Consider the following 12,811-nt stretch of genomic DNA (forward strand, 5'->3'; position numbering starts at 1 on the left):
TCTTCTTGTTCATACAAAATGAAGAATTATTTTTCCCAAATCTTGAAAGCATGATAATGGTATTATAATGAAGATTGCATTGAATCTGTGAATTGCTTTGGGTAGTACAGACATTTTCACAATGTTGATTTTTTTTCCAGCCATAAGCATGGTATCTTCTTCCATTTGTTAATATCTTCTGCTACTTCTTTTCTTAGGGTTTTGTAATTTTCTTTGTAGAGTCCCTTTTCTATTTTGTTATGTATATTCCTACAGATTTTCTCATCTTGGCTGTTATTGGCATATCTAAAGGCTACTGATTTGTGGACATTGATTTTATATCCTGAGACATTGTGTATTTTTTGATCACTCCCAGGAGTCTTGTGGTTGAGTCTTTGGGGTTAAGTATAAGATCATATTGTCGGCAAAGAGTGAGAGGTAGACCTCCTCTGTTCCCATTTGGATGCCCTTTATTTCCTTCTCTTGCCTGATTGTACTGTCTAGAACTTCCAGCACTATGTTGAATAATAGTGGCGATAGAGGATAATGATGTTTGGATCCATTTCTAAGTGGAAAAGCCTTCAGTTTTACTCCATTCAGCATAATATTTGCTGTGGCTTTGTTGTAGATGGCTTCAATCAGATTCAGAAATGTAGAACCTATGCCTAAATTCTTAAGTGTTCTAATCAGAAAAGGATGCTGAATTTTATTGGAGGCTTTTTCTGCATCTATTGAGATGATCATATGGTCTTTGCATTTATTACATACAGTTCCTCCTTTTTGGGGGGACAGATGCTGGGAGTCAGGACTTCATCATCTAGATTTGGGAGAGTCACAATTCAGACCATAAAACAATGTTTGTTTGGGAGAGAGGAACTGGAGAAAAACAAAGGTCAAACAACTCAGCCAGGTTATGCAGTTACACAGTGTCAGGGATGCAAATGCTAGCAGGTCACAGCAGTGGCTGAATACCCACCACTCCTCTATAAAAGCCATCTTACAGCTCGAAGGGGGCAGACAAATGAATGGAAAAGCTCTTTTGGAGAATTATAAAAAGAAAAACCTGCTTATATAAAGGAGTGATATTATCAGATTTTTCAGAGCTGTGTAGTCTTTCCAAGGAAACAATAAAGCTGAATGCTCCAGGCTCCTGGATAGACTGTCCCTCCCTTTTTATATCTGAACTTTTAGCATTAAGACTGTCGTTTTGGCTAAAATGGCAGGAAAAGTCAACAATTTAGTATCAGCTGGACTCTACTGTCCCTGGTTTGCTGTTTTGGAGAAGCCAGGTGTAAGTGATAGACTAAGGGGAGAGACACCTGCTGGGCTCTGAGGACAAGAGTGGGTGGGACCTGGATCTTTTTATATATGGTCTCCTTCTGCCCTCTGCTGGCCAGAAGTGGGACTGCGCAGGAATCAGCAGACAGCCCAAACTCTTCTAAAAATCATTGATCTCTTGCCAAAAAGGTTAAGAATCTGGTGGAATCTGACTATGGCACCTGTCACTCCCTCCCCCCCCCCACACACACACATGCACATGCTGGATCAGTGGTACAATCAACTGTCACTTTTGGCATTTCGTGACTGTGTAGCTCATTTATTTTATTTTATTTGTGTGTGTGTATATAGCTCTTTTAAAATTTGCTTAAGATGTTTTCATCATGAAAAGAAAAAAAACCTGTTACATTTACCATCTTCTCAAAAACAATGTTTCCTGAGATACAAGAATATGAGAATTAGATGTTTTAACAAAACACTGGTTTGTTCATTGTAAGTTTAGAAAGATTTTTTTCTCCAACTTTTTGTTAATAAAACCATGATTTCCTATGTGACAGCTGTAGGGCCCCACCATTTGGTTACAGTAGTTTTGAAAAGTAATTATTTTCATTTCCAAATGGGGATTTTCATCACAATAAAACCAGTAGTTCATGTTTTAGAAAATTCACTTTGCCATACATATTTGGGGGGAAATGTTCCAAAGTGATAAAGGAGTTCCTTGAGCTAAGAAGCATTAAGTAAGTGCCAGAAAAAACCACTGGGCTTCCCAGGGCCTCCTGAGTTACTGGTCATTTGTGCTGCATGGGAGTGTAGCTTTGTCTGGCTCAGCAAGACCCCAGAAGGGTGACCGTAGTGCCCTGGATGCTCACGGGAGCCCCCAGGTGCTCTTGAGGCAGTTATCAGAACATTAATTTAGAATGCAAGTCAGATCATGATACCCAGCTGCTTCCAGAGAGCCAAATGTCACACCTTTGATCTCCTGCCCTTACTAGGCCAGGTGACCTGACTCCTGCTGGCCCCTCCAGGGCTGTCCTTGGGTCACTTTTCCTCCCCTTTCCGCTACTGTCATTTTCATCCCGTGGGTCTTTCTGTGACTGTATTTCAACACTGTTTGCCTCCTTCAGAGCCCTGGCTCCCCTAGGTAGTATAATGTTGATGTATCTGTTCATTTCCCGTCTCCACCATTAGGTGTCATCCCACCGGGAAGGTCCATCTTGTTCTTTGTTGTATTCCAAGTGCTGAACAGACATTTGTTTACCACTGAATGAGTGAAGTGAGTAAAGGAATATACAGCCAGGCAAGCCACGCCCAGGTCATTCCATGCAGATCACAGCACTGAGTTTACTACATAAATACTAGGAAGCAAAAAGAAGGCTGTGGCTGGGCTGCCCTGTCATGTTGGACTGACTCTCACCATCAGAACTACTCCCTCCCTGCTTAAAGAACACCAGGGAAGCAGACAGAACCACCGCCCAGGGCAGCAAGGGAGCACGGCATGCTTACTCAGCTCCTCAGTGCTGTGGCCCTGACCCAGGAGGCAAACCAGTTACTCAACCAGCCAGTAACACTTTCTGTTGATCCAAGGCCTTCCCCTTGAAAAGGCGGCATCACAGTGCTACAGGCTCACAGCCCTGATCTGAGGCCCAGGGAGCCCATGTTTGGGGGCTTGGCGAGTAGGCTAATGTCTAGCCTTCCAGAGGGTCTGTCTCCATCCTCCCTGTCAGGCAGTCAAAGCCTGAACAAGGGAAAATAAATTCAGAACTGTCATCAGTTTGGAATCTGTGGCTTAGGGAAGCTTGAGGAGAGCCATCCCCACGAGAGGTAGCTGAGATGCCTGCTTGGGTCCCAGGAGGAGGCGTGGGTCAGACACCGCGGGGCACAGCTTCCTCCCCCTTATCCCTCTGCCGTGTGTTGCCTCTCTCCTGGCACCTGATGTAGGAACCATCCAGAATGCGAGGTCAAGCCAGAATGAAAAGTCCAAGAGCCACCCAGGCCGGGAAGCCATCAGGGCAGGCTGACCTGCGAGTCCTTCAGGAAGAAGGCCAACTTTTGGGCCACTGCGTCCAGCTCCCCCGAGTTGGCGTACTGGAGGAGGTTGCTGTCCGGGACGAAGTAGTGTTTCAGGAAGTGCTGGCTCACGCACTTGTGCAGCTTCCTCACCAGGCGCAGGAAGGCTTTGCGGAATGCCTGCCAGTCCTTCGAGTGGGGATATTTCTCACAGGTCCAAAAGAGCACCGTCTGTGGAAGGAAGAGGAGGTGTCAGACAGCGTTTCCCGCAATCGAGGAGGGTATCTCCAGAAACAATCATGGAGTTTGTGTGGCCTTGGAAGGAGGAGGAAGAAGCCGCCCAGGGCAGCCGGCGTCTGCCACAAGCTCGTGAGGCCGCTTCTGGTGGGCACCATTCTCACCAGCTGGCCCTCTGCCCTCCTCACTAATTTATTCCCTCACTTTCCTCCAACATTGCCAATGACCATCACTCTCCTTAAATCTGCAATACCCATTCCAGGCAGATGCCTTTGCCTCCTACTTTACGGGAGAAAGGAAGCCCTCACCCTCCAAACCAGGCAGTCCTTGCTTGCTGTGGCATCCGCCCCTCCTCCCAGCTGGGCTGGTCCTGCCACAGGCTCGGGACCCACCTTCCGGGAACCGCGTGATGGATGAGCCTCTGCCTCGCAGCTTTCCTGCCTGTTGCCAGCTCTCCAGCTCCCTCAGGCCCGCAGCTCCCTCAGGCCCTAACCCTTGCCTCGCTGCACACCCAGCCTTCTCCAGTGATCCCTGACGTGTTGCCATCTCTTTCCTCTTCCTCCATGCTCTGCCTCCAGGACACACTCCCAGGTGGAGTCTTCTGCCATTAAACTTCAAAAGCTGCTCTGGTCAAGGTCCAATGACCTCTGCCTCTCCAAATCTTACAGGCCCTCGTTGGCCTGCCTCTCACCTGACCTTCAGCAGACCTGACCTGCGCTCACTCTGTCTCTCTCGGGTCATCCTCGGCGTGGCTGCCGGCCAGTCTACCCTCGGGCTCTTCTCACACCGCAGCCACTCCCAGGCAAGCTGATCCTCCTGCCCACCTCTGCATGCTGGGGTTTCTGGAGACTTGGGGGCAGGCCTCTTCTCCTCCCACTCCACACTTGTCCCTCAGCCATCTGTTTCTTTCACCACAGTGGCTTTAAGGCTCATGAAACACAGGTGACTTGCAATTGTTTCTCCAAGCGACCCCCTTCCCTGGTATCTCTTTTTTCTTATTCTGTCACCCTCGGTAGAGTGCGGTGGCGTCACAGCTCACAGCAACCTCAAACTCTTGGGCTTAAGTGATTCTCTTACCTCAGTCTCCCAAGTAGCTGGGACTACAGGTACCCACCACAATGCACAATGCCTAACTACTTTTTTTGGTCATTGTTGTTTAGCAAGCCTGGGCTGGGTTCAAACCCACCAGCCCCAGTGTGTGTGACCAGCGCCCTACCCACGGAGCTACGGGTGCCGAGCCCCTGGTATCTCTTGAGCATCTGAGTTACCTCAGCTCTCTTCTCAGTCTCGGCATGTCCAGACTGAACTCCTGGTTCTGCCACACACGTGATCCACCACCAGAGTTGCTGATCCAGCCAGTTGTGCAAGACACACGCCCAGGAGGCATCTTCTCCTGTACCGCCCAATCAAGTCCCAGGATCCTCCTGCCTAAGTATCTCTCACAGCTTCCCACTTGTCTTCATCTTCACTCCTACCACGCTCATCCACACCCCTCCACACCCCACCAGACCTCTGCAATAGTCGCCTCGCCAGCCTGCAACTACGCTTGTACCATCCACACAGCAGCCAACGTGATCTTTTAAAAATATAAACCTATGTTCTTTTTTGTCTAAAATGATTAAAAGCTTATCCATTGTTTGTTAACTAAAGATACAATCCTTAATGTGTTTGGTTTATAAGGTTTGGTCCTTGCCTTTCTTTCCAAGCCCCACATTCTCCCTTCCTAGCCGCACAGACCTCATTTCACACTCTCTTCTACCACAGGACCTTTGCACATCCCACTTCTTCCGCATAGAAAATACTTCCTTCCCTCTTTTGTCCAGAAAGCTCATCTAACAGATCAAATTTTCCGAGTACACCCATTTCACAGTCTCTTAACCATGTACTTCTTATAATAAGCAATGATGACAGTAGTTTTCACGTTTATGTGTTTATCTGATTTTCCATCTCTCCTACTAGATTATAAATTTCATAAGCGCAGTGGACTACATCTATTTTTATTTAGCATTATGACACTAGTACCCAGCAGAGGGACTAGTCTATGAGACACAATCAATAAACATTTATTGAATAAGTGAATTATTTAAGTAATCAATTAATATTATATAGGGCTCATATATTGAGTGTTTTTATGTAGTCTTTATCTTTTAGATCAGTTATTGGTCAGCCAGATACAGAGTATATTTTGACTTAGATCATATTATTCTGAATAAATGAGTCAGAGATAATTTTATGCTATTCTTTCTCTTAGTTAAGGTTTTATCTCCCTAAACAAACTGAAACAGTTAAGCCCTTCATCAAGCCATGTACCTTTGAGTACATTTTAGGAATAAATAAGCTGATGTAAGATCAGCTCTGCTTCCCGGGAACAGCCTCTTTGGGGAGGAGGTAAGAACCTTGCAAGACCATGTTGGAGCCAGGTTGAGATGACGGTCTTTGCCACATCCTTCCTACTGCTGTTTTGCAACCCGACCTCTTCCACTTTCCCCAGCTTAAAGACATGGCAAGGGTCCAGCACACTCAGCCATCGTCTGGGACGGTGTCGAGCCACCTTGTCACCAGACACGTCCATTCCCAGGCGTGTGCACCCAAAGGTGAGAGAATTCTGCCCGTGGATGAAGCATGGAGGGCCAGAGGAAAAGGCAGGAGGCACCGTTCTATTTATCCTACTTTGATCCACAAATAAGCTCCCTTTATAAAACACCCCTCCCTGAGAATGCACAAGCCTATCGTGCCGTGTGGGCGGGGGTCAGGGAGGACTGACCCAGAACCTTTAATGAGTTGCCTTAAAATGCTCTAGGTCAGTGGTTCTCAGCCTTCCTAATCTCGTGACCCTTTAATACAGTTCCTCATGTCGTGGTGACCCCCAACCATAAATTATTTTCGTTGTTACTTCATAACTGTAATTTTGCTAGTGTTAGGAATCGTAATGTAAATATCTGATATGCAGGATGTATTTTCATTGTTACAAGGTGGTCGCGACCCACAGGTTGAGAACCACTGCTCTAGGGGATGTAGGAGCCATTGGAATAGAAGCAAACCCCTGAGTGGAAGGCAGTTTGAGGTCTGTGGTGGCCCTGTTCAATCTTTCCTGAAACTTTCATGCCACTTAATGGTGTTTCTATCCATCTTAACTGGGAGGCAAAGAAGTTAATCATTAAGATTATGAGGTTTTGGCTGGGCATGGTGGCTCATTCCTGTAATCCTAGCACTCTGGGAAGCTGAGGTGGGTGGACTCCTTGAGTTCAGAAACTTGACACCAGCCTGAACAAAAGCAAGATACTACTAAAAACTAGTTGGGTGTCATGGCATAAACCTGTAGTCCCAGCTACTTGGGAGGCTGAGGCAGGAGGATCGCGTGAGCCCAGGAGTTTGAGGTTGCTGTGAGCTATGATGCCACGGCACTCTACCCAGGGTGACAGAGTGAGACTGTTTTGAAAAACAGAAAGGAAGATTACGAGATTTTGATATGAGACAGACTTGAATGTGTTCCTCAGCTCCACCTCTTCCGGGTGGCTTGTAGACAGCAAATTAAATTCACGAAACATATTAGTGTATCTTTTGAAAGCATGTGCCCTCCACCCAGGCGGGCAGGTCGTGTGTTTTTAGGGGGGTGTGCCCGAGGACATGCTGAGGATGTAGAAACTAAGGCCCGGTGTGTGTAGACAAGACGATAACAGATCCTTGGGTAGGTCAAGAAGGGCAGGTTATCGGGAAAGATGAGAGCACAAAACAGATGTTGGGGATTTGGGGCAGCAAAGAAAAGCTGAATGAGATGGGAAGCTAGTCATTCATTTACTCAGCAAATATTTACTGAGCCACCAGTACAAAGATATGGGAGAGGCACTGGGTCTCTCTCATCCTCCCGCCGGTGAACAAAACCCTGAGGTGAGGTCAGTGTGCTGGGGGAGTAAGCCCGACCTGAACTTGGCCCTAAGTAGGTTGCCTCAAAGAAGAGAGAGTTTCATGGTGACAGAGGATGGTTTTGTCCACTGAATGAGGGTGTCTGCCCCAGGACCTGTGCTCACCTATGCAGAAAGTCAGCGCATCTTTTCTGAGGTCAGGGAGGAGGGCGGAAGCTCGTGTAGACGCTGGCTGGGCTGGGCTCTGTGGTCCTGCAAGAGTCTGACACCTGCTAACCCCAGCGACTGCACACAGCTGTTACACGAGTGTTCACTTCACTCTGTGTGGCCCACAGTTTGAGAAAGAGGGAGTTGGGAGGGTGATCAAAGGGCACCTCTCCAGGAAGTCCCCAGTTCCCCAGTCCAGGTCAGGATGTGCTGCTTTGAGCCCTCACAGAGCACTGTGACTCTCCCCTCTGAGCTCCCGCAAGGCTCAGTGGACCAGTGTCTCCCTCCCCTGCTAGACCGGAAGCTCCACGAGAGCAAGAACACACCACGTTTCTCGTCCCGGTACCTCCAGGAGCTGAGCACACAGCAGGAGCTGAGCACACAGTAGGCGCTGAGCACACAGTAGGCACTGGCCAGCCCAGAGGCCTCCAGCCCAGAGGCGCCTCATTGGACAGACTCTTGTTGAATGAGTGAGTGAGCGAGTGAGTGAACACAGCAGTGAGGCATGATGTTGGGCTGGGGACAAGGGGAGGCAGGAGCTGGTGGAACAGGGAAAATCCTGGCTGATGATTTGGAACCCGGAAGTCCTGAAGCTTGGAAACAGGTCTGTGGCACTGTTTATGTGATAACTCGACGTTTCCTTGTTTCCCCTCTGCCCAGCGTCTGGGTGTGCATGAGTGGTTGTGTTTGGGCTAGAACGGGAACTGAGTGGGTCATAACATCAGGGAAAACATGACTTCATCAGAGATGTGAGGTGAAAACCATGTTTTGTAATTCGTTCCTGAACTTCAGGAGGGTTTCCGGCCCACAGAGGACACAGTTGATTTGTTGAGTGAAGTAAGAGGGGGAGGTGGGAGAGGGAGCGGGGAGGAGAGAAAAAGGAGGGAGAGGGAAAGAAGGAGAGGAGAGGGAGGGAAGAGAGAGAGAAGGGGAGGAGGGGAGTGCAGAGAGGGGAGAAGAAATGGAAAAGGGAAGGGGGACTGAGAGGAGATTGTACCCTGGGCAGGAGTGTGGTGGACACACACAGCTGAGTTCACCTGTTCCCATAATGAATAATGATTTGAGGGCTGGCAAATCTGGATGCTAGACCCCATCCTGCATTCTCACACGCGCCCCTTCTGAGTGGCTCTCCCATGAGGTCTCGGGGTAGCCCTGACCCACAGGGGCCCCCAGCCTTGCTCACCTGCAGGTGGTGGGACGTGAGGACGGGCCTCTTCCCTGGGCACCAGACGTCCTCCTTCAGCTGCCTCATGACCTGAAAGCATTTCCGGCGGCAGCCCCCGTCCTCGTCCAGCTGCTCCAGCAGCACCTGCTCAGCCTGGAGGAAACTCAGCTGCCAGTGATAATTGGAGCGGGCCAGCAAGTTAAACCCAAATGACTGGAAAAAGAGAAACATATTGGGAAATGAGAAGAGGGACGCTTGCTGAACTGGAAAGCCGTTCCTGAGGCAGTCGGTGTCAGGGAACCTGGCCTTGGGCAGCACATCCTATGGGGAAAAGAAGGGGTGAGGGGAAGAGGAGCCAGCTTGGACTTGGACAGCTCTCAGAAGACAGCGGAGCTAGCCTCAGAATCATACCAGGCACAGGGCCTGCTGAAACCCTGATTGCTGGGCCCTGCCCACACCCTCTCACTCAGCAGGGCCAGAGTGGGAGCTGGGAATCTGCATTGCCAACAAGTTCCCAAGGGCTGTTGGTCCAGGGGCCCCATTTTGAGAAGTGCTGATCTATTGATCTTCCAAGAATCTGGGACCGGAGAGGCTGCTGAGTCTGTTTTGGGGAGCTGGGCCCCAGCCACTGATACCTTGATACATTCCACTCTCTCCGGGGAGGGCCAGCGCTTCAGACACCGAGGCCACCGGGCTTTCTCCGACCAGGTGGTGGGGATCTCCACCACAGGGACCAGCTCCAGCTCCACCTGACACACACAAGTTTCCACGGCAACCCAGACCGCAGAGCGGATTGCTAGCATGCTGACCTTACCTGCGGGAACAGACCAGATGGACAATGGGAAGAGAAAAGCTCAATGCTGAGTGTCCAGAGAAGGAACTGTGAGCATGTGCCCGACCAGCAACTGGGGGGCCAACTTTCACCACATCAGTCGCACATCAAGGGTGGGGCGCTTACAGCAAAACCAGGCCATGAGTCAGCTAACCACTGTCAGAGCAGTACTAAAGAGTCTGACTGTTGGTGAGTTTTTCTTCTTTCTCTCTCCCCCAATCCCAAGCTTTTTATGGCATCTTTTCTCTCTTGTTGTTCTTTGTTTAAAAGTATTAAGAAGGTGCAAGTGTTTTTGTTACATGGATGAATTGTGCAATGCTGAACCCAGGGCTCTGAGTATACCTGTCACCAGAGTGGTTTGAGTCCTCACCACCCGCCCATCCTCCCTTTCATTTTAAACTAACAGATTCTTTTCAGAAGCCTCAGCTAAAAGAATAAAAAAGAAAAACAGCTATAGAATACAAAGAAGCAGTACAGTGCGGAGGATCCTCACCTTTCAGCTGGGCTGGCTACATGCTGTGGCCTCCATTGTAAGTCAAAATGATCATTTGCTGAATACACATTTAAAACCCCTAAGCTACAGAGCCTCTCGGCTCAGCATAGCCAACCCTAAATGTGCTCAGAACACTCCCTTTAGCCTCCACTGAGCAAAATCTAACCCAAAGCCTATCTTACGATGAAGCATTGAGTGTTTCATGTAATTTATGGAACGGCTGTGTGAGTAACGACAAGTCCAGTTTCTACTGAAAGCGCATCACTTTCACACCACTGTGAAGTCAAAAGATCTGAGTGGAACTATCATACGTCAGGAACCATCTGTATTTGCTACCAAAACATGAAATCTCAACACTCTTTTATATTCTCCATTCCACCCGAAAACCTCAATGTTTTTCAGAGTACTGAGAACACAGGGACTTGTACACCCAGATGCTCCGATACTGGCCGCGGACAGTGTCAGCCCCCTTATTATCTGTATGCTGTAAGTGGAGTTCATGTCACCCCTCTTTTAGCTGAGTCACAGTCTCTTTGATAATATCTATTTCTCCCACTCCCCCAGCCAGCGTCTCAGATGTACCATCAGAAGCCCTGTAATCGTAAAATACCTCAAAGCCTGTCACAGCATCTCATAGAGTCGAGCAGGAAGACGCTCCCACTGCCTCATATTCCAACCCCACAAAGAGGGAAAGAAAACGAATGTATCTGCTGAAGTTTTCCAGCTCACACCCAGAACTCCCTCATTTCTAATTTGCTTCCCCATATTTCAAAAGATACAGTGATTTTTTGTGTTTGCCTTCAGATAAGGACGAGCTGCCTTGAATCGGAATCTATTATTTTGGTTTTCCCGGCTCTGAGAAGAAAACGGAAGCTCATTGATGGTGTGGGGCTGTTCAGAGGGAAACAGTCCCCTCCTTGGCCCCGTCTGATAAAGGGCTTATTGTCTGCATCTCATCAGAGCTGCCCAGACAGGATCACGATGAGGTCTGGTACTTGAGCATTATTTACTGAAAGCACTTGTCAACCTGGCCCGGTCTGAATCTCTGCTTTGCACTTTCACTGTTAAAAATAATGTCACACGGTGAGCCAGTGAGTTGACGCTGGGGCCAGCCCACATCCTGCTTCTGTCACTCACTCCGCTGGCTGGGCATGTGACCTTTGACAAGTGACATAACCTCTCTAGGTTTTAATTTTCTCACATATGAAACAGGTAGAAAGAGAATTCTTACTCTCTAGGGCTGTTATGAGGATTAAATTAAATAATCCATGAAAGCATCCTTAATTTAGTAAACTCTATTAAATATGAACTATTGCCAGATGGAACCTTTCAGAACTGTTCTGTATGGACAAGCAAACATCTGTACAAATATATCCTTTTATTTCTACACAAATGGAATCTCATATTGTTTAGTGGTTTTTTAGTTAATCCCCTAGCACATGCATTTGTTTTACAACTCTGTGCATATGGGGGGGGGGCGGGGGCTGTGAGCCTCATTCTTCTTAAAGGCTGCCCAGTAGCCTGCTAGGCAGAGGTAATGTCATCTTTGTTAGCCACTGGGATTATTTCTAGCTATTTACTATTATGAAACCTACGGCTGAAGATATCCTGGTGCATATTTCTTTGTATACTTATAGACCTATACATGCTTCTAGAACAAGAATCGGTGAATTATCAAGTGAGCATATTATAAAAAAATTTTTAATGGACAAACTATCTTTTAAAATAGGAGGCACCAATTTACACTTTTGAAAAGAATACATAAAAATAGCCACGTCATCATGCCTGCCCTCCACTGAGCATGATCAAACTTTTCTTTCTTTCTTTTTTTTTTTTTTGAGACAGAATCTTACTCTGTTGCTCTGGGGTAGAGTCATGGCATCATCATAGCTCACAGTAACCTCAAACTCCTGGGCTCAAGAGTTTGCCCCAGCCTACTGAATAGCTGGGACCATCGGTACCCACCACCACGCTCAGCTAGTTTTTCTATTTTTAGTAGAGATGGGGTCTCGCTCTTGCTCAGGCTGGTCTCAAATTCCTGAGCTCAGGCAATCTACCCACCTTCACCTCCCAGAGTGCTGGGATTACAGGTGTGATTACAGTGCACCGGGCCCACTATCAAACTTTTCATCTCTTTTAAGAGAAGTATTTTATTGTACCTAGTATTAATTGCGTTCTAATGTATCTTTAGGTGGAATGCCTTTTCTTGTTTTTACCAGTCACTTAAAATATTTTTCTGTGGTTCATTTTTTCCTTTTTTTTCTACTTGTCAGCTCATCTTTTTCCCTATTGGTTTATAAATTCTCTTTGATAATAAAGAAAATTGGCCACTTTTTTCCCAGTCTGACATTCACCTTACTTGGGCAGCACCTGTGTCTCAGTGAGTAGGGCGCCGGCCCCATATACCAAGGGTGGTGGGTTCAAACCTGGCCCCAGTCAAACTGCAACAAAAAAATAGCCGGGCTTTGTGACAGGCACGGGTAGTCCCAGCTACTCAGGAGGCTGAGGCAAGAGAATCGCCTAAGCCCAAGAGCTGGAGGTTGCTGTGAGCTGTGATGCCACGAGGGTAGCAAAATGATACTCTGTCTCTAAAAAAAAAAAGAAAAGACATTCACCTTACTTTATGTGAACAAAAATGGTACACACACAGAGCACACAATTGGGGGGTTATCAAACTTAATCAGTCCACTATGGCTTCCAGATTTCGTATCTTGGTACGAGGTGGTAGTTTTCAAATGTGTTCTCTCGAT

At 47.7% G+C, this 12,811-nt stretch overlaps 1 protein-coding gene across 9 annotated transcripts in view; it reads right to left on the minus strand.

Moving 5' to 3' along the window:
* Positions 1–1,564: 1,564 nt before the first annotated feature.
* MAB21L3 (mab-21 like 3) overlaps positions 1,565–12,811 on the minus strand; it is a 54,821-nt gene continuing 43,574 nt past the window's right edge. For all 9 annotated transcript variants that reach the window (XM_023515484.1, XM_023515483.1, XM_023515482.1 and 6 more), the window contains 3 exons: positions 9,372–9,550; positions 8,755–8,949; positions 1,565–3,495 (listed from right to left, as the gene is read on the minus strand). In XM_023515484.1, coding sequence (XP_023371252.1) covers positions 3,262–3,495; positions 8,755–8,949; positions 9,372–9,550 — 608 coding nt within the window. In that variant the 3' untranslated portion in view covers positions 1,565–3,261. The remainder of the gene's footprint in view (positions 3,496–8,754; positions 8,950–9,371; positions 9,551–12,811) is intronic.

This window comes from Otolemur garnettii, unplaced genomic scaffold (genome assembly GCF_000181295.1).
Source record: "Otolemur garnettii isolate 467f Iridium unplaced genomic scaffold, OtoGar3 scaffold00073, whole genome shotgun sequence".
Lineage (NCBI taxonomy): Eukaryota > Metazoa > Chordata > Mammalia > Primates > Galagidae > Otolemur > Otolemur garnettii.